Source organism: Molothrus aeneus, chromosome 29 (genome assembly GCF_037042795.1).
Source record: "Molothrus aeneus isolate 106 chromosome 29, BPBGC_Maene_1.0, whole genome shotgun sequence".
Taxonomy (NCBI): Eukaryota; Metazoa; Chordata; class Aves; order Passeriformes; family Icteridae; genus Molothrus; species Molothrus aeneus.
In genome coordinates this window covers 1133140-1152167 of record NC_089674.1, presented here as the reverse complement: position 1 = coordinate 1152167, position 19028 = coordinate 1133140, and the positions used below count along the sequence as shown (strand labels likewise).

The following is a 19028-nucleotide window of genomic DNA, read 5'->3' as shown; positions in this document are numbered from 1 at the left end:
GTTTGGGATCCCAAGAGTTTGGGGTCCAAATGTTTGGGATCGGGGAATTTGGGGTCCAGGATTGTGGGATCTGGGAATTTGGGGTCCAGCACCGAGGCCGAGTCGCATCCCGAAGTTTATTCCAACCTAAAAAAAAACTGTACAAAACATCCAAACCCTACAAACCAACGGGAACGCAGGAGGGGGATCTGGGGCATTTTATGGGATTGTTGCTGGGATTCTGTGGGATTTTCTGGTATTTTACAGTATTTGGGTGGGATTTCGCTGGGATATTTTGGGATTCTCTGGGATATTTTGGGATTCTGTGGGATTTTACTGGGATAATTTTGGGATCCCGAGGGACATTTGGGATCCTGAGGGATTTTTAGGATCCTGAGGGACATTTGGGATCCTGAGGGTTTTTTTAGAATTCTCTGGGCCATTTTAGGATTCTGTGGGGCATTTTGGAATTTTGAGGCTTTTCTCAGGGCCATTTGGGATCCTGATGGATTTTTAGGGTCCTGAGGGACATTTGGGGCTCAGTCAGAGTCGGAGTCGCTCTCGGCCTCCTTGACGTCCACGCTGAATTTGTACTCCTGGTCGCAGCCCATGTAGGCGTCGCTCATGAAGAACAGCGTGTAGTGCTGGGTGCCCGCTGCTGGGGCCACGAAGTCCAGCTTGACCTGGGGACAGGGACAGCACCACGGGGTCACAATGGGGTCACCCGGGGTCACCCAGCCCGCGGAACCTCAGTGTGACCCAGCCCGGGGTCACCCGGGGTCACCCAGCCCATGGCACCGTGGTGTGACCTCAGTACCTTGGTGTGACCCAGCCCATGGCACCTCGATGTCACCCAGGGTCACCCAGCCTGTGGCACCTTGGTGTGACCCAGCCCATGGCACCTCAATGTCACCCAGCCCATGGCACCTCAATGTCACCCAGCCCATGGCACTGTGCTGTGACCCCATGGTCCCTTGGTGTGACCCAGCCCATGGCACCTCAATGTCACCCAGGGTCACCCAGCCCATGGCACTGTGCTGTGACCCCATGGTCCCTTGGTGTGACCCAGCCCATGGCACCTCAATGTCACCCAGCCCATGGTACCTTGATGTCACCCAGGGTCACCCAGCCTGTGGCACCTTGGTGTCACCCCTGTGTCACCCCCCCCTTCATGTCAGCGCCTGTGTCACCCCCAGTGTCACCCATCCCATGTCACCCCATTGTCACCCCAATGTCACCTTGGCCTTCTGCTGCAGCGTCAGGCGTTTGATGGAGATGAGGCTGTTGGACTTGGAGTCGCCGATCACCACCCACCAGCCCTCCTCACGCTTCTGTGGGGACATTGGGGACATTGGGGACATCAGAGACACTGCCACCCCATCGCCATCCTCATCACCACCCACCAGCCCTCCTCACGCTTCTGTGGGGACATTGGGGACATTGGGGACATGATTGGGATGGATGGGATCCCGACCCGCGGTACCTGTGGGAACAGGGGGGCGATGACCGGCCCGGTGACCTCCTCCTCACGCTCCAGCTGCACCAGCACCACCACGGGGCCACCACTGGAGACACACAGTGGGATCAGCAACAGTGGGATCACACCGTGATCGTGACCCCAATGATCCTGATGCCAGTCCTGATGCCAATCCCATGCAGAGCTGTGGATGCTGTCCCTGTCCCCCACCTCACAGGACAGCTCCATGTTGGGGTAGCAGTTGCAGTGAACCATCCCCAACCCAATGATCCCAATGAACTCAATGATCCCAATGATCCCAATGACTCCAATCCCAACCCCAGTGACCCCAGTCTCACCTGCAGATGCTGTCCCTGTCCCCCACCTCACAGGACAGCTCCATGCTGGGGTAGCAGTTGAAGAACCATCCCCAACCCAATGATCGCAGTGAACTCAACACTCTCAATGATCCCAATGACTCCAATCCCATCCCAATGACCCCAATCCCATCCCAATGACCCCAATGGCCCCGCTGAGCCCGGCCTCACCTGCGGATGCTGTCCCTGTCCCCCACCTCGTAGGACAGCTCGATGTTGGGGTAGCGGTTGCAGAAGCGCGCCACGTCGGCGATCTGCGCCTCGGGCAGCTGCAGCAGCGCCGTGCGCTCCTCGTCCTCCATCTCCATGATGTCAAACACGCTCTCCACGCCCTGCAGTGCCCACAGTCGGCCCAAGGTGTCCCCAAGGTGTCCCTTGGGTATCCCCAAGGTATCCCTTGGGTGCCCCCTGGGTGTCCCCAAGGTGTCCCCTGGGTCCCAAGGTGCTCCCTGGGTGTCTCCTTGGTCCCAAGGTGGCCCACAAGTGCCCCAAAAATGTCCCCAAGATGTCCCTAAAGTGTCCCTTGGATGTCCCTTAGGTATCCCCAAGGTGTCCCCAGAGTGTCCTTTGGGTGTCCCTTGGATGTCCCTTAGGTGCCCCAGAGTGTCCCCAAGGTGTCCCCTGGGCATCCCTTGGATATCCCTAGAACGTCCCCAAGGTGTCTCCCAGGTGTCCCCAAGGCATCTCCTGGGTGTCCCCAGGTGTCCCCAAGGTGTCCCCAAGGTGTCCCCGGGCCGTACCTTGTCCGTGCAGCGTTTGATGTGCTCGGAGGTGAAGTGGGGCAGCTGCTTCAGGTACGAATCCTTGGACCACATGGCCTGGGTGACCATCTGGGCCAGCTCCATGGCGGCCAGCGCCGGGCTGAGCCACCCATTGCTGGACAGCACGTCCACGCAGGCCTGGATCAGCCGGATGGCCTGGACAGATGGACAGATGGACAGAGGGACAGGGATGGTCAGTGACATGGACAGGGATGGGGACCTCATGGGATGGACCCAGGCTGGAGCAGTTCCTGCAGAACTGGCCCCACTGAAGAGTGACCACATGGGGCAAGCCCTGGAGAGCTGGCCCCATAGGATGGACCCAGGATGGAATTCCCAGAGAACTGACCCCATGGGATGGATCAGTCCTGGAGAACTGACCCTATGGGATGGAGCCAGGCTGGAATTCCTGCAGAATTGACCCCATAGATGGACCCAGGATGGAATTCCCAGAGAACTGACCCCATGGGATGGATCAGTCCTGGAGAACTGACCCTATGGGATGGAGCCAGGCTGGAATTCCTGCAGAATTGACCCCATAGATGGACCCAGGATGGAATTCCTGGAGAACTGGCCCCATGGGATGGAATTCCCAGAGAACTGGCCCCATGGGATGGAATTCCCAGAGAACTGACCCCATGGGATGGATCAGTTCTGGAGAACTGCCCCCATGGGATAGAGGAACCCCTGAAGAACCTCATTATCCCGCCCCGCTTTCCTCGGCCACAAACCCCACCCCACCCCAAATCCAGCCCGTTTTCCCATGATGGATGGGGGATCTCTCCAGCTCCTCATCCCAAGGACCCTTCGCTGCACTCCCCATGCCCCGAGTGGGGTTTTGGGGTCCCACCTTGCTGAGGATCTCCTCGGTGTCCGACTGCAGCTCCGCGCTCAGCTGCATGCGGGACAGGTGGGCCTGCAGCAGCAGGTTGGTCTTGACGTGGGGGTCGTTGAATTTGGGGTTGGTCAGCTTGTGGGGCACCTTCTGGGACAGCTGGGGGTGCAGGAGAAACCCTTTAGTGCCCAACCCCCAAACCGGTGCTTGACCCCAAAATCAGCTTCATCACCGGGGTGGAGGAGGGAGAGAGGTTTTGGGATTGTGGAATTAATGGGGTTGGGATTGTTGAGTGCTCATCCCATTCCATTCCATCCCAATCCCACAGATCCCATTCCATCCCACCATTCCCATTGATCCCATCCCATCAATCCTACTGATCCCATCCCATCCCATCAATCCTACTGATCCTATTCTCAAACCCATCCCATGGATCCCATTGACCCCATCCCAAGGATCCCATCCCAATGCCAGACCTGGCGCAGCAGGTTGTCCTTGTGGTGCTGGATGGGGATGTTCCCATTGATCCCATCCCATTCTGTTGATCCCATTGACCCCATCCCATTGATCCCAATGATCCCAACGACCCCATCCCATGGATCCCATCCCAATGATCCAAGACCTGGCGCAGCAGGTTGTCCTCGTGGTGCCGGATGGGGATGTTCCCATTGACCCCATTCCATGGATCCCAATGATCCCACTGATCCCACTGACCCCATTGACCCCAGACCTGGTGCAGCAGATTGTCCTCGTGGTGCCGGATGGGGATGTTCCCATTGACCCCATTCCATGGATCCCAATGATCCCACTGACCCCATTGATGCCATTGACCCCAGACCTGGCGCAGCAGGTTGTCCTCGTGGTGCCGGATGGGGATGTTCCCATTGACCCCATTCCATGGATCCCAATGATCCCACTGATCCCACTGACCCCATTGATCCCATTGACCCCGGACCTGGCGCAGCAGGTTGTCCTCGTGGTGCCGGATGGGGATGTTCTCGTACTCGGCGGCGTTGGAGATGATCTCCAGCAGCCCCCGCACCTTGGTCTTGGCGTTGAGGGACATGCTGAACAGTTCTGGGGGAAAACATGCAAAAAATTGGAAATTTTGGGGAGAAAATACAAAAAAATTGTGAATTTGTGGGGGAAATCCCAAAACAGGGATTTTCTGGAAGGAAAATAAACAGATAGGAATTTTTTTGGGACAACACCCAAACCCATGGATGTTTTTGGTGAAAATCCCCAAACCCATGGATTTTTCGGGGGGAAAACCCCCAAACCCACGGATTTTTTGGTGGAACCCCCATACCCATGGATTTTTTTTTGTGAAACCTCCAAACCCCATGGATTTTTTGGGTTCAAACCCCCAAACCCCATGGATTTTTTGGGTCCAAACCCCCAGCCCCATGGAATTTCTTAGGAAAAGAGCGGAATCCCGTGGTTCTGGGGCACCTATGGTGGTGTAGTTGATGTAGTAGTAGGCAGCGATCATGCCCAGGTTGAGCGGCGCCACGTCCATCTCGTCCTCGATGCTGATGCACTTGGACTGCTCCAGGTCGCTGAGCGTCTGCTCCACCAGCTCCGACAGGTGATCCGACAGGTGCCGGTGGGACACGCCTGCGGCGGGATCGGGGGGTCACGGGGATGATGGGATCGGGATGGGAATGATGGGATGGAATGATGGGGTTGGGATGTGGTGGGATAAAGGGATCATGGGATAATGGGATGAGTTAATGGGATAAGATGATGGGATAATGGGATGGGGTAATGGGAAAATGGGGTAATGGGATAATGGGGTAATAGGAAAATGGGATGGGGTAATGGGATAATGGAGGGATGGGATAGGATGGGACCCATGGGATGGGATGGGAAATGATGGGACAAGATGGGATTGCCAGCACCATTTCCACCCCAGGACCTTCCCAGGGGCCGTTCCCAGGCTGCAGGAGCTCCCTGCTGGCACACAGACCCCATTCCCACCTTGCAGGTTGTAGTAGTTGGGGTTCTGGGTCATCCTGCGGTACAGGAAGGTCCAGGTCAGGTAGTCCACGGCGTCCTGCTTGTTCTCGATGGTCTTGGTGACGATCTCGGCGTTGAAGTGGTCGTGCATGCAGTGATCCAGGTGAGACTCCACCGGCAGAGGCTCGTACAGGAACTTCTTGAAGAAATCCTGCGGCAGGAGGGGCAGGAAAAGGGAAAGAATTCTTGATTTCATCCCAAAAGTGGTGTGGGAACGCCCAGTGCGGCGCGGGTTTGGACTGTCGCCGTGGTGATCCCAACCCTGAGTGAGGGTTTGGATCCTGTCCCATTCCATTCGTCCCATGGATCCCATCCCATCATTTCCATCCCATCCCATTGATCTCTTGGATCCCATTCCATCTCAGCCCATTGACCCTGTTGCTCCCATCCCATTCATCCCACCCCATTCATCCCATCCCATCGTTCCTTTCCCATCCCTCCCATTCCATCATTCCCATCCCATCCCATCCCATCCACCCTATCCATTCCCACTGATCCCACTGATCCCACCCCAACCCTGGTGAGGCTCATCCACCATCTGGAGGCGGCCAACCCCAGCTAGAATCCCGGGAATGCCCCGGATCCATCCATGTCCCACCTTCTTGGAGCCCTGGCACATGATGACGCAGCGCCCCTCGTCGTCCTGCAGCGGGCGGTTGGCGTGGCCGACCATCTGCAGCACGTCGTAGATGGGGTAATCCACGTACCTGCACGGCCACGGCGTCAGCAGCGCCCCAGGGATCCCCATCCCAATCCCAATCCCAATCCCATCCACCCTATCCCACCTGGGATCCCAATCCCATCCATCCTATCCCACCTGGGATCCCAATCCTATTCTACCTGGGATCCCAATCCCATCCATCCATCCATCCATCCATCCATCCATCCATCCATCCATCCATCCATCCATCCATCCATCCATCCCACCTGGGATCCCAATCCCATCCTCAATCCCAATCCAATCCCATCCTACCCCATCCCACACCCAATCCCACCCCACCTCAAACCCAATCCCATTCCAATCCAATCCCAATCCCCAATCCCATCCCATCCCATCCATCCCAAACCCAATCCCATCCCATCAATCTCATCCCATCGCATCCGATGGATCCCATCCTATCCCAATCTCATCTCATCCCACCCCATCCATCCCAATCCCAATCCCAATCCCATCCCGAGGGATCGGGGCTGGGCTCACGCGTGGATCTTGCCGTTGTAGTACTGCGTGTCCATGATGATCACCAGGTGGGCTGAGATGTTCATGCCCCAGCAGAGGCTGCGCGAGGCCACCATCACCTGCACGGCTCCTGGGGGCGGGAGGGCACCCGGGGTCAGGGGGGACAGAGACCCCGGGACTCGGGGCACTCGGAGAGGGGGGCGGGGAATATTCCGGAATTTCTGGGGGTGGGAGGTGGAGATTCATCCAATCCACTCCCAGTCTCTGTCCCATCCATCCCACCCTGATCCCAATCCCGATCCCAGTCTCTATCCCTTCCAATCCTACTCAACCATCCCATCCCCAAAATCAATCTTACCCCATCCCAATCCTGATTCCAACCCCAATCTCTATCCCATCCCATCCTATCCTATCCATCCCATCCCATCAATCCCAACCCTAAAATCAATCTCATCCAATCCCAATCCTGATTCCAATCCCGATCTCTATTCCATCCCATCCATCCCAGCCCCAAGATCAATCCCAGCCGATCCCGACGCCGACCCCGCTGTGCCCTGACCGGAGCTGAAGAGCTGCTCCACCACGCGCCGCTCCATGGCCGTGAGCCCCTCGTGCAGGTACCCGACCCCGTTCACCAGCGTCTCCTTCAGCGTGGGGTCGCTCAGCTTCTCCAGGTACGGCACCAGGTCCTTCTCGGCACAGTGCAGGAACCTGGGGGGTATCCGGGAATTGGTCAGACTTCAGGATCTCCCATCCCATCCTAATCACAATCCCATCCCATCCCATCCCATCCCTTTGACCCATTACCTCCTTTGATCCCATCCCCTTAATCCCACTGATCCCAATCCAAATCCCATCCCAATCCCATTCCATCCAACCCCACCCCATGATCCCCTTCTTCTCCAGGCCAAGTCCCCTCAGCTCCCTCAGGAATTCCCCATCTCCATCTTCGACCCCAAATCCGACCCCTGGACATTCTCCAACTCCATAACCCATCTCAGACCCCTCAGAAATTCCCCATCCCTGGGCAGTCTCCAGCCCCACAACCCAATGGTGCCCCCAGGTGTCCCCCAGCTGTCCCATTTCCCATCTCCCTCAGGAATTCCCCATCCACAGATGTTCTCCAACCCCATAACCCATCCCATCTCCCTCAGGAATTCCCCATCTCCACCTCCAACTCCATAACCCAACCCTGGACCTTCTCCAACTCCATAACCCATCCCATCTCCCTCAGGAACTCCCCATCCCTGGACCTTCTCCAGCCCCACAGCCCATCCCATGGTGTCCCCCAGGTGTCCCCTTTCCCATCTCCCTCAGGAACTCCCCATCCCTGGATGTTCTCCAGCCCCACAGCCCATCCCGTGGTGTCCCCAGGTGTCCCCCAGGTGCCACCTGTGGCGCTGGACGTCAGAGGCGCAGGTGGTCAGGATGTTGATGGCCGTGAGCCGGGTCTGTTTGCGGGACGGGACGAAGACCAGGACGGGCTTTTTGGGCGAGTGCTTCATCACGGCGTGGTACACGGGCTTGGCCATGGACAGCAGCCGCGTCTGCGTGTGGCTGATGTTGAAACCCTGCCAAAAACCCCAAATCCAGATGGATCCCAAAGGATTCCCGCCAAACTGGTGGGAAATCTTGGAAAACTCGCGTAATTCTGGCACGGAAATGATTGATCCCTGGATTGGTGATCAATGGTCAATGCCAATCTCAATCCCAATGGATCGTGGCCAAGAATTACCAATGATCCCAAGGGATTCTGGCCAAGAACTATCAATGATCCCAAGGGGTCATGGCCAAGAATTACCAATGATTAGGCCACGAATCATGGCCAAGAATTAACTGGCCAAAATCCCAAGGGATCCTAGCCAAGTACTACCAACAATCCCAAGGGATCGTGGCCAAGAATGACCAACAATCCCAAGGGATCGTGGCCAAGAACGACCAACAATCCCAACTGATCACAGCCAAGGGTTACCAATGATCCCAAGGGATTTTTCCAAAAATCCCAGCCATTCCCATCCCTACCTGGATGTGCAGCTCCAGGGGCACGGGGCGCACGTTGGGGTGGAAGTTGAAGGTGGCGGTGGCGCTGCAGCCCAGCCAGTGCGCCACGTCCTTGGCATTGGACAGCGACGAGCTCAGCGCCACGATGCGGATCGGCCGCTCGATCTGCGACGAGATGTAGCGCATGCGCGAGCAGATCACCTCCAGCACGGGCTGTGGGGGGATAAACGGGATCAGGAATGGGATTGGGAATGGGATCCAGTCAGGAGAACCCATGGAAACCCCTCCTGATGTAGCGCATGCACGAGCAGATCACCTCCAGCACAGGCTGTGGGGGGATAAACAGGATCAGGAATGGGATTGGGAATGGGATCCAGTCAGGAGAATCCATGGAAATCCCTCCTGAGCTTCCTGAGAGATACAGATGGAGCAGGAGCGGGAGCAGGAGCAGGATCAGGATCAGGATCAGAAATGGGATCAGGAGCAGGATCAAGAGTGGGATCAGAAGCAAGATCAGGAGCAGGATCAGGACTGCTCCTCGCTGAGATCCATCCAGGAAACCCCTTCTGACCCTCCCATCCCACCTCATCCCATCGGATCAATTCCCACCAGCAAAACCTTCTCCAAAACAAGTCAAAATCCCACTGGGAACCTCCCATTCCGGGCCGGACCCGTCCCCACCCCACTGCCAGGACTCTCACCCCGTTCTCGCCCCCGATCAGGTGCACTTCATCCACGATGAACAGGTTGACGTTCTGGACGTTCTTGCGCTGCTTCCAGCGGCGGGAGAGGATATCCCACTTTTCTGGGGTGCTGATGATGATGTTCCCCTTGCCCAGCAGCTTCAGGTCCGTGCTGGTCTCCCCCGTGAGCAGCACCACCTTCTTGTTGAGGCGCTCCTGGAATTTCTCGTACCAATCCATGAAAACCTGGGGAAATGGGAAGTAGCCTCGAATCCGGAGTTCCCAACAGATTTATCCAGGATTCATACAGGAGAGGCGGCATAATCCCCAAAATGGGGGTGATTCCCATCTAATTCCTCTCAAATTGGAGCAATTTCCTCCAAATTCCTCTCAAACTGGGGTAATTCCCACCCAATTCCCCTCAAAATGGGGCAATTCCCTCTAAATTCCTCTCAAACTGGGGCAATTCCTGCCAAATTCCTGGGGAATTCCCACCAGACCAGTCTTATCCCAAAACTGGGGCAATTCCCTCCAAGTTCCTCTCAAAATGGGGCACTTCCCACCAAAATGGGGCAATTCCCAACAAGCTCCTCTCAAACTGGGGCCATTCCCACCAAATTCTCCTCAAAATTGGGCAATTCCCCCCAAATTCCTCTCAAAATGGGGCAATTCCCACCAAATTCCTCTCATATTTCCCTCATATTGGGGCGATTCCCACCCAATTTCTCTCAAAATGGGGCAATTCCCACCAAATTCCTCTCAAAATGGGGCAATTCCCACCGAATTCCTCTCATATTTCCCTCAAATTGGGGCGATTCCCACCCAACTCCTCTCATATTTCCCTCAAATTGGGGCGATTCCCACCCAACTCCTCTCAAAATGGGGCAATTCCCACCAAACTGGGGCAATTCCCACCAAACTCCCCTCAAAACTGGGGCAATTCCCACCGAACTGGGGCAATTCCCACCGAACTCCCCTCAAAACTGGACAATTCCCTCCAAACTCCCCCCGAACTGAAGCGATTCCCCAGTGCCCCCCGTAACCCGCCCCCAGAAGCAGCAGGGACGGCCAAACCCCGAGCGGATCCCGAAGAATCTGAGGCGTGAAGGGGGGGCAAATTCCCAGCCCCAGGGAATTCCCGGGGCCCCACCTGCTCGGCCAGGGCCTCCATGGGGGTGATGTAGACGCAGCGGCCCTCGGAGTTCTGCAGGAGCATGCGCAGGATGGCGAACTCGGCGCAGATGGTTTTGCCGCTGCCCGTGGGCGCGCCCACGAAGACGTTGTCGTCGCTGTTGTACACCGTGTTGAACACTGGGCAAACCCGTGGGTTCGGGAGGGGGGAAAAACAAACCAAAAATTTGGGAATGGGGTGAGGATCCGGCCGGAGGGAGAGGAGATCTGGGGAATGTCTTTAGGGGTAAACCACTGATCCCGAAATTCTGGGAGAGGGGATAAACCATAGATCCAAAAACTCTGGGAGAGGGGATAAAGCACAGACCCCAATACTCTGGGACAGGGGATAAACCACAGTCCCAAAAGTCTGGGAGAGGGGATAAACCACGGATCCCAAATCTCTTGGAGAGAGGATAATCCATGGATCCCAAAAGTCTGGGAATGGAGATAAATCATGGATCCCAAAATTTTGGGAGAGGAGATAAACCACGGATCCCAAAACTCTGGGAGAGGTGATAAACCACAGATCTGAAAACTTTGGGAACAGGTTAAACCATGGATCCCAAAACTCTGGGAATACAGGATTAACCACGGATCCCAAAACTGGGAATAGTGAATCATCCACGGACCCCAAAACTCTGGGAGAGATGAAATCCACATGGAACAAGCAGAAGGACCAACCACAACCTCCAGAACCTGCTGAACCCATCCAAAACCCCAAACCCACAAACCACCCCGCGATTCCCCATCCCCCCCCCCCCAAAAAAAATTCCAGCCAAAACCACCAAATCCCGGGAAATCCCGGCGGGATGAGGACCTGGAAGCCTCACCTTGAGTCTGGATGGGGTTGAAGAAGGGGAACTTGTCCTGGTAGAGGCTCTCGAAGGCGCTGTTGCGCAGCGCCGACACCGGCAGCGGCTGCAGGTCCAGCAGCTCCGTGGGCGGCGGGTATTTTTCCGGAAGGATCAGGTGCCGGAAAGAAACGGGGAGTTGGGTCTCACAGGCTGGAGGATGGAAAGAATTCCTGAAATTTTTTTGAGGTGGGCGGATCCAGGGGGTCTGGATCTGCCACTGGGGTGGGGTTGGAAGGATGGGAAATGGATTGCGGGGGTTTGGGAGAAGGGATAAACCCGGAATTCCAAAGGTTTGGGAATAGGGATAAAAATCAGATTGCAAAGGTTTGGGAAAGGGGATAAACCTGGAATTCCAAAGGTTTGGGAATGGGGATAAACCCGGAATTCCAAAGGTTTGGGAAAGGGAATAAAAACCCAGAATTCCAAAGATTTGGGAATAGGATAAAAAACATATTCCAAAGGTTTGGGAATAGGGGGGAAAAAAAACAGATTCCAAAGGTTTGCGAGAGGGGATAAATCCGGAATTCCAAAGGTTTGGAAACAGGGTTAAAAAACAGACTCCAAAGTTCTGGAAGAAGGGAATAAAAACCAGATCCCAAAGCTCTGGGAGAAGGGGTAAAAAAACGCCCAGGAAAAACCAGGAATAAACCCCTGGAAAAACTCAGAATAAACCCCAATAAAGAGGCACTCACAGAGCCAAAAAACCCAGGATAAACCTCAGGAAAAACCAGGAATAAAGCCCAGAAAAAAATAGGAATAAATCCCAGAAAAAAACTGTGGAAAAAAGCAGGAAAAAACCCAGGAATAAAAGCAGAAAAAAAAAAAACAGGAATAAAAGCATGAATAAACCCAGGAAAAGGGGCACTCACAGAGCCAGCGGTCAGACACCACCCGGATGAAATACTGGGGAGGCAGAGGCTCGAAGACGGGCACAAAAAATGTCACCAGGTGCTCATCCTGGGCATATTTGGCCTTGAGCAGGAAATATTCGTGGTGCAGGATCACCTCGCTGTCCACGTCCTCCACCAGGATCCAGAAGGCCTCGGAGGAGCCGTGAACCTGGGAAAAAAAGGGAAAATTCTCAATTCCCTGTCCCAGCCCTCACAATTCCAAGTGGTCCAGCCTCAAAATGGATCCTTTTCATCCCAGGATTGTGTTTTGCCCTGTGGTTTTTAAAACCGACCCCAGATTTTTGGGTTTTGCGTGATCAGGGCATTTTCCCTGATGATTTCCACACCCCAACCTCACAATTCCTCATTTCCCCTCACAATTTCCACCCCTCCACTCCAAAATCCCCCCATTTTCCCTCACAATTTCCACAGCCCAACCCAATAAATCCCATTATTCCTTCCCATCAGGGCATTTTCCTCTCATGATTTCCACATCATAGCCCCGTTATCCCTCACATTTTCCCTCACAATTTCAACCCCCCCACCCCAGAACCCCCCATTTTCCCTCACGATTTCCACCTCCCCATTCCCAAAATCCCCCATTTTTCCTCACAATTTTCAACCCCACCCCCAGAATTCCCCATTTTCCCCTCACATTTTCCCTCAGGATTTCCACACCCCAACCCCATAAATGCCATTTTCCCCCTAATCAGGGCATTTTCCCCTCATGATTTCCACATCCTAGCCCCAGAATTCCCCATTTTCCCTCACAATTCCCACTCTACCACCCCAAAATCCCCCATTTCCCCTCATGATTACCCCCTTTCCCACCTTCTCGTCCCACTGGAAGTCGGGCGCGATGGTGAGCTCCACCTTGAGCGTGGAGCGCGTGATAGGCTGCAGGTGCACGGACAGCTCCAGCTTCGGGAACAGGTGCACGTATTTATGGATGGTTTTCCCCATTTTCGGCATCCGGATCAGCTCTCCTGTGAGGGGGGAAAAAAAAAAATAAGGGATGGGGTCAGGGTGGATCCCAAAAAGAGCGGGATTCGGAGAGTGAGGCCTCTGCAGCTGGTCCAGACAATGAGGGAAATTCCTGGAGAAATTCCCCAATTTCTGAGGCAAAATCCCCCATTTCTGAGGCAAAATCCCCCATTTCTGAGGCAAAATCCCCCAATTGGAAATGGAGTAATTTCCCCACTTCTGAGGGGAGATCCTAGAGAAATTCCCCATCTCTGAAGGGATATCCTGCAGAAATTCCCCATTTCTGAGGGAAAATTCTGGAGAAATTACCCCATTTCTGAGGAAAACTCCCCCATTTGGGAAGGAAAATCCTGGAGAAATTCCCCACCCTCAAAATGAAGATGTTTCTTCTCAAAATCCCATCTAATCCAGGATTTGGGTGATTTTAACCTGCATTTGGGGGATTTTAACCCAGATTTGGGGGTTTTAAACCCAGATTTGGGGGATTTTCCCATGCCACAATCCCAAACCCCTGCCCGGCCCGAATTTGGGGGATTTTAGCCTGAATTTTGGAGATTTTAACCTGAATTCAGGAGATTTTAACCTGAATTCAGGAGATTTTAACCCAGATTCAGGGAATTCTCCCATGCCATGATCCCGAACCCCTCCCCATCCCCAATTTCAGGGATTTTCCCCCTGTTTCAGCACCGATCTCGTTGTGGTTGAGGTCGTAGAGGCGCTCGAAGGGGAAATTCTTCTTCTCGATCTTCTTCACCACCTCCTCGGGCAGCTTCTTGAACTGGCGCAGGGGACACATGGACTGCCACCTGTGGGGACAAGCCGGGGGCTCAGGGAACTGCAGGAATTTTGGGGGAATTTTGGGGAATTCTGCAGGATCAGGGCTCACATGCGCTTGTCGATCATCTTGCAGAGGTTGAGGGTCTTGTCGGTGAGCTGGGCCCAGCCGCGGTTCAGGACGATCTCAAAGATGGCTCTCATCAGCCTTCCGGCCGACTGCAGGGCAGGGAAGGGTTTTGGGGTCACATCCTGGACGTTCCCAAATTCCCATCCCAACCCCTGGGCCAGCTCGGAGGGGTTTGGGGTGGGAATGACCCAAAATCCCAACTGGTGTCACCCAAACCGGTGCCATCGCACAGCGTTGGCCTTGGACACTTCCAGGGGTCCCCAGCTGCTCTGAGAATTCCATCCCAGCCCCTCACAGGGAAAATCCCTTCCCAAAATCCCACCTAAATCTCCACATGGAACCATGGAATAGCTTGAGGTGGGAGAGATCCTAAATCCCATCCCATTCCCACTCCTGTCATGGGCAGGGACACCTTTCCATAGGATCCAGGTGACTCCAATCTGGCCTTGAACATTTCCAGGGGTGGGCCAGCCACAGCTCTTCTGGGAATTCCATCCCAGCTCCTCATTCACTATTTCTTCCCAAAATCCCACCTAAATCTCCACATGGAATCATGGAATGGTTTGGGTTGGAAGGAACCTTAAAGCTCATCAAGTTCCACCATACGTTGGGACATTTTCCACTGTCCCAGGTGGCTCCAACCTGGCCTTGAACACTTCCAGGGATCCCAGCTGCTCTGGGAATTCCATCCCAACCCCTCACCAATCCCACTGGGAATTCTGAGGGAATTCCTGGCTCACCTGGGTGACGTAGACCATGTCGGCCATGAGGGCGAACCCCTCCAGCTTCAGCTGCGAGATGAAGGCCTGGAGCAGGACGTTGATCTGGGAATGGCAATGGAAAAACCACCTGGAGCTTAATTCCCAAGGAAACCTCCTTTTCCTGTTCCCCAATTTCCCAAAAAAGCTGCTTTTCCTGGTTCCAAATTTCCAAAGAAAGCTCCTTTTCCTGACTCCTAGTTTTCCATGAAAGCTGCTTATCCTGGCTCCAAATTCCTGAGAAAGTTGCTTTTCGTGTTTCCAAATTTCCAAGGAAAGCTGCTTTTCGTGTTTCCAAATTTCCAAGGAAATTTCCTTTTCCTGGTCCCAAATATCCCAAGAAATCTGCTTCTCCTGGCACACAATTCCCTTCTCCCACCTCTTTTCCATCCTTCCCTCAATCCCACAGATCTCCTGGATCTCTCGTGGTTTCCCAGCCCCATCCAGGACATCCCAGAGAGGGAAAGGAGCAGAATTCCCACTGGGAATTCCCACCAGGGCTCACCTTAGCACTGGGCTCCTCGATGCTCTCCTTCACCGGGATCGGGACTCGCTCCAGAAGCTTCTGCAGCTCCAGCTTCTCCTCCTGGGGAAAACAGGGATGGGTGATAGGTGATAGGTGATGGGTGATGGGTGCTGTGTGTGTTGGCTGTTGGTACTGTTGGGTGTTGTTGGGTGCTGTTGGGTGCTGTTCATTGGGTGTTGGGTGACAGTTGCTGGGTGCTGTTGGGTGTGGTTGAGTGATGGTTGATGGCTGTTGGGTGATGGCTGTTTGATGTTGGGTGTTGAGCAACAGGTGATGATCATTGGGTGCTGTTGGGTGATGGCTGTCGGGTGTTGTTGCCTGTTGAGTGATGGCTGCTGGGTGTTGTTGGGTGTTGATGGATGTTACATGTTGGTGATGGCTGTTGGGTGATGGCTGTTAATCAATGGCTGTTGGGTGTTGTTAGGTGATGGTTGTTGGGCGCTGTTGGATGATGGCTGTTGGGTGTTGTTGGCTGTTGGGTGTTGTTGGCTGTTGGGTGTTGGACGTTGCCCGTTCCCGTACCTCGCGCACGGTGATGTTGCGGAACTCCGAGGACAGGGAGAAGACACGGAAGAGCTCGATCTCGCTCAGGGTGGGTTTCAGCAGCTGGTTGTACGTCTGCACCGTCTCGTTGGTGATGTAGTAATGGCTGGCGATGCGGCCCAGCTCCGTCACCTGCCGGGACAGCCGGGAAAACGGCGGGAACAGTCAGGATAAACCACAGGAACAGTCAGGATAAACCACGGGAACAGTCAGGATAACAGTTGGGATAAACCACAGGAACGGTCAGGATAACAGTTGGGATAAACCACAGGAACAGCTGGGATAAACTATGGGAATGGTGGGGAGAAAAATGTCCAGGAGAACAGCAGGAATGGCCAGGATAAACCTATAGGAACAGTCAGGATAAACCATGGGAATGGTCAGGATAAACCATGGGAACGGCCAGGATAAACCACGGGAATGGCCAGGATAAACCATGGGAATGGCCAGGATAAACCATGGGAATGGCCAGGATAAACCATGGGAATGGCCAGGATAAACCATGGGAATGGCCAGGATAAACCACGGGAACGGCCGGGAGAACAGCCAGAACAACTGGGAGAAACCACAGGAATGGTGGGAAGAAAAATGGCCAGGAGAACACAATGGGAATAACCAGGATAAACCCATGGCAACCTCCCACCTAAAAATCCCCATTTTTTTTCCCCTCCCACCTAAAAATCCCCATTTTTTTTTTGCCGTCTCACCTGGAAATTCCCGGTTTTCTTGTCGTACTTGACCAGGTTGTTCTTGTCGAGCATCAGGGCCGCGGTGTGGACGAGGTCGAGGCGCCGCTGCTCCAGGAGCGGATCCGCCTTCAGGTCGTCGTGGGAGATGCCGTAAAGGGTCGGCGACCGCAGCATCCGGATGTACAGGTAGGTGTAGCCCAGCCAGTTCACCGCATCCTGCGGAATTCCCAAATCCTGAGTGATCCCTGGGATATCCTGGCACACCCAGGGAGCTCCAGAGTGGAGCTGATCCCAGGAAAATCCCAGAAAACAGAACCAGGAAATCCAGGGAAATCTGCTTTTCCTGGTGTTCAAATTTACCAGAAAAGTTGGTTTTCTTTGTCCCTGATTCCTCAGAAACTGGGAATTTCAGGAATAAGGGCATTTTCCAGGGAAAATCCCTGGATTCCAATTTCCAAGAAAATCTGCTTTTCCTGGTCCTTAATTTCCCAGAAAATCTGCTTTTCCTGGTGTCCAATTTCCCTGGAAAGCTGCTTTTCCTTGCCATAAATTTCCAAGGAAATCTGCTTTTCCTGGTGCCCAATTCCCTTTCCCCACATCTCCTGGAAAATATTCCGGAATTAACCCTAAAACACCCTCAGATTTTCCATTCCCACCCCAAAAACCCTTCCTAGAACACCCCAAACACCCCAATCCCAAAAATCCTCACTCGGGATTGGGCATGGAGCTCTTGAGGAATTATCTCAGGTGGGTTTGGGCATGGAATTATCTCAGGGAGCAGAACCACAGCCAGAAATCCCTACAGAAAATCAGGAATCTCATCCAACCTTGGCATTCTGGACATTCCCGAGCACGGCCTCGGCGTTGAGCATGTCCGGGAGCTTGGCCACCATCTGGCTCTCGATGGGCAGCTGCTGGTTGAGCAGGGACAGGTAATACTGGAGCTCTCCATGGGAAGTGATGAGAATTCCTTCACCTTTCGTGTCGTACTGGGGCCTCCCAGCACGGCCCAGCATCTGGAACCAGGAAAAAAACAGCTCAGGGAACTTGGAATTCCTGAGGGATCATCTCAGGTGGGTTTGGGCAAGGAGTCATCTGAGGTGGATCTGGGCATGGAATTCTTGAGGGATTATCTCAGGTGGATCTGAGCAAGGAATTCTTGAGGCAATATCTCAGACATGGAATTGTCTCAGGTGGATCTGGGAATGGAACTCTTGAGTAAATATCTCAGGTGGGTTTGGGGAAGAAATTCTTGATGGATTATCTCAGGCGGGTTTGGGCCAGGAATTCTTGAGGAACTTTTCCCCCTCTTCTCCAACCCCACAACACCGGGAAGAACCAGGAAGAGCCCCAAAACCAAAGTGTTGGATGGGATTTGAGGCCAGGAAGGTCCTCCTGGAGGTCCCACCTGGAGGATGTCCAGCGCCCCCAGCTCTGTCCAGCGCCCCTTCTCTGGGCTGTACACCTGTGTGCCTTTGATGATCACCGTGTGCGCCGGCAGGTTCACACCCCAGGCCAGCGTGGCCGTGGACACCAGGACCTGCAGGAAAACTGGGGTCAGATCCAGGAGGAAGCTCCAAATCCATCAAAAACCAGGGATCAGATCCAGCAGGAACCTTCAAATCCACCCAGGAACCTTCAAATCCATCCAAAACCAGGGATCGGATCCACCCAGGAACCGCCAAATCCACCAAAAACCTCCAAATTCAACCAGGAACTTCCAGATCCAACCAGGAACCTCCAGATCTGACCAGGAACCTCCAGATCCACCCAAACTCTCCATCCAAAAATCTCCTTTTCCACCCAAAAAACTCCATTTTCATCTCTCATTTCATCCTTGAGGCAAAGCCCTTTTTTTCCACATCAGAGCAGGATCCCAAATGAAAATTTTTTGGGATTTGATTCCAGAATTTCCTCTGGAATTGGGGCCCCCACCTGGATGTGTTTGTCGGCAAAGAGATCCTCCACCAAGGTGCGGTCGACGCGCGTCATCCCGGCGTGGTGGATGGCGAAGCCGTAGGGGAGGAGATCCTTCAGCTCCAGGTTCTGGGGGAAAACAAATCCCCAAAAAAATTCAGGGAAAAAGTGGGAAAAAGATTCCAAGGGAAAAAAAGTCTGGGATCACCACAAGGCGGGGTTGGACAGGGTGGAGAAGTTGTCGCAGCGTGTCCGGCATAAAATCTCTTGGGAATGGGGGATCCACCAACTTCTCCTTGAGGGAATTTTCCCAAATTTCTCCACTTCCTCCAGGGATAAAAGGGCTAGAAATCCTTTTCCCCACCAGATTTTCCCAATTTTTCCCAGTTTTTTTCCCTGCTGGATTTTCCTGCATTTTCCCTACCAGATTTTCTCAATTTTTCCCTGCTGGATTTTCCTGCTTTTCCCCATTTTTTCCCTGCCACATTTTCCCGGTTTTCCC

At 54.0% G+C, this 19028-nt stretch overlaps 1 protein-coding gene across 2 annotated transcripts in view; it reads right to left on the bottom strand.

Annotated features, from left to right (window-relative positions):
* Positions 1-102: 102 nt before the first annotated feature.
* Positions 103-19028, bottom strand: part of SNRNP200 (small nuclear ribonucleoprotein U5 subunit 200) — a 33567-nt gene continuing 14641 nt past the window's right edge. Inside the window, exons 18-45 of one of the 2 annotated variants that reach the window (XM_066567334.1) lie at positions 18545-18655; positions 18018-18149; positions 17437-17625; positions 16628-16825; positions 15900-16052; positions 15357-15437; positions 14834-14917; positions 14076-14182; positions 13877-13995; positions 13037-13191; positions 12185-12374; positions 11292-11465; positions 10439-10599; positions 9307-9534; positions 8627-8818; positions 7997-8175; positions 7164-7315; positions 6626-6734; positions 6026-6134; positions 5389-5578; positions 4861-5025; positions 4364-4485; positions 3424-3567; positions 2553-2729; positions 1984-2144; positions 1463-1544; positions 1218-1310; positions 103-662 (exon numbers count right to left, since the gene is read on the bottom strand). In XM_066567334.1, coding sequence (XP_066423431.1) covers positions 519-662; positions 1218-1310; positions 1463-1544; positions 1984-2144; positions 2553-2729; positions 3424-3567; positions 4364-4485; positions 4861-5025; positions 5389-5578; positions 6026-6134; positions 6626-6734; positions 7164-7315; positions 7997-8175; positions 8627-8818; positions 9307-9534; positions 10439-10599; positions 11292-11465; positions 12185-12374; positions 13037-13191; positions 13877-13995; positions 14076-14182; positions 14834-14917; positions 15357-15437; positions 15900-16052; positions 16628-16825; positions 17437-17625; positions 18018-18149; positions 18545-18655 — 4101 coding nt within the window. In that variant the 3' untranslated portion in view covers positions 103-518. Of the gene's footprint in view, positions 663-1217; positions 1400-1462; positions 1545-1983; positions 2145-2552; positions 2730-3423; positions 3568-4363; positions 4486-4860; positions 5026-5388; positions 5579-6025; positions 6135-6625; positions 6735-7163; positions 7316-7996; positions 8176-8626; positions 8819-9306; positions 9535-10438; positions 10600-11291; positions 11466-12184; positions 12375-13036; positions 13192-13876; positions 13996-14075; positions 14183-14833; positions 14918-15356; positions 15438-15899; positions 16053-16627; positions 16826-17436; positions 17626-18017; positions 18150-18544; positions 18656-19028 lie in introns of those variants that run through there. The other variant, XM_066567335.1, reaches the window with a different exon arrangement.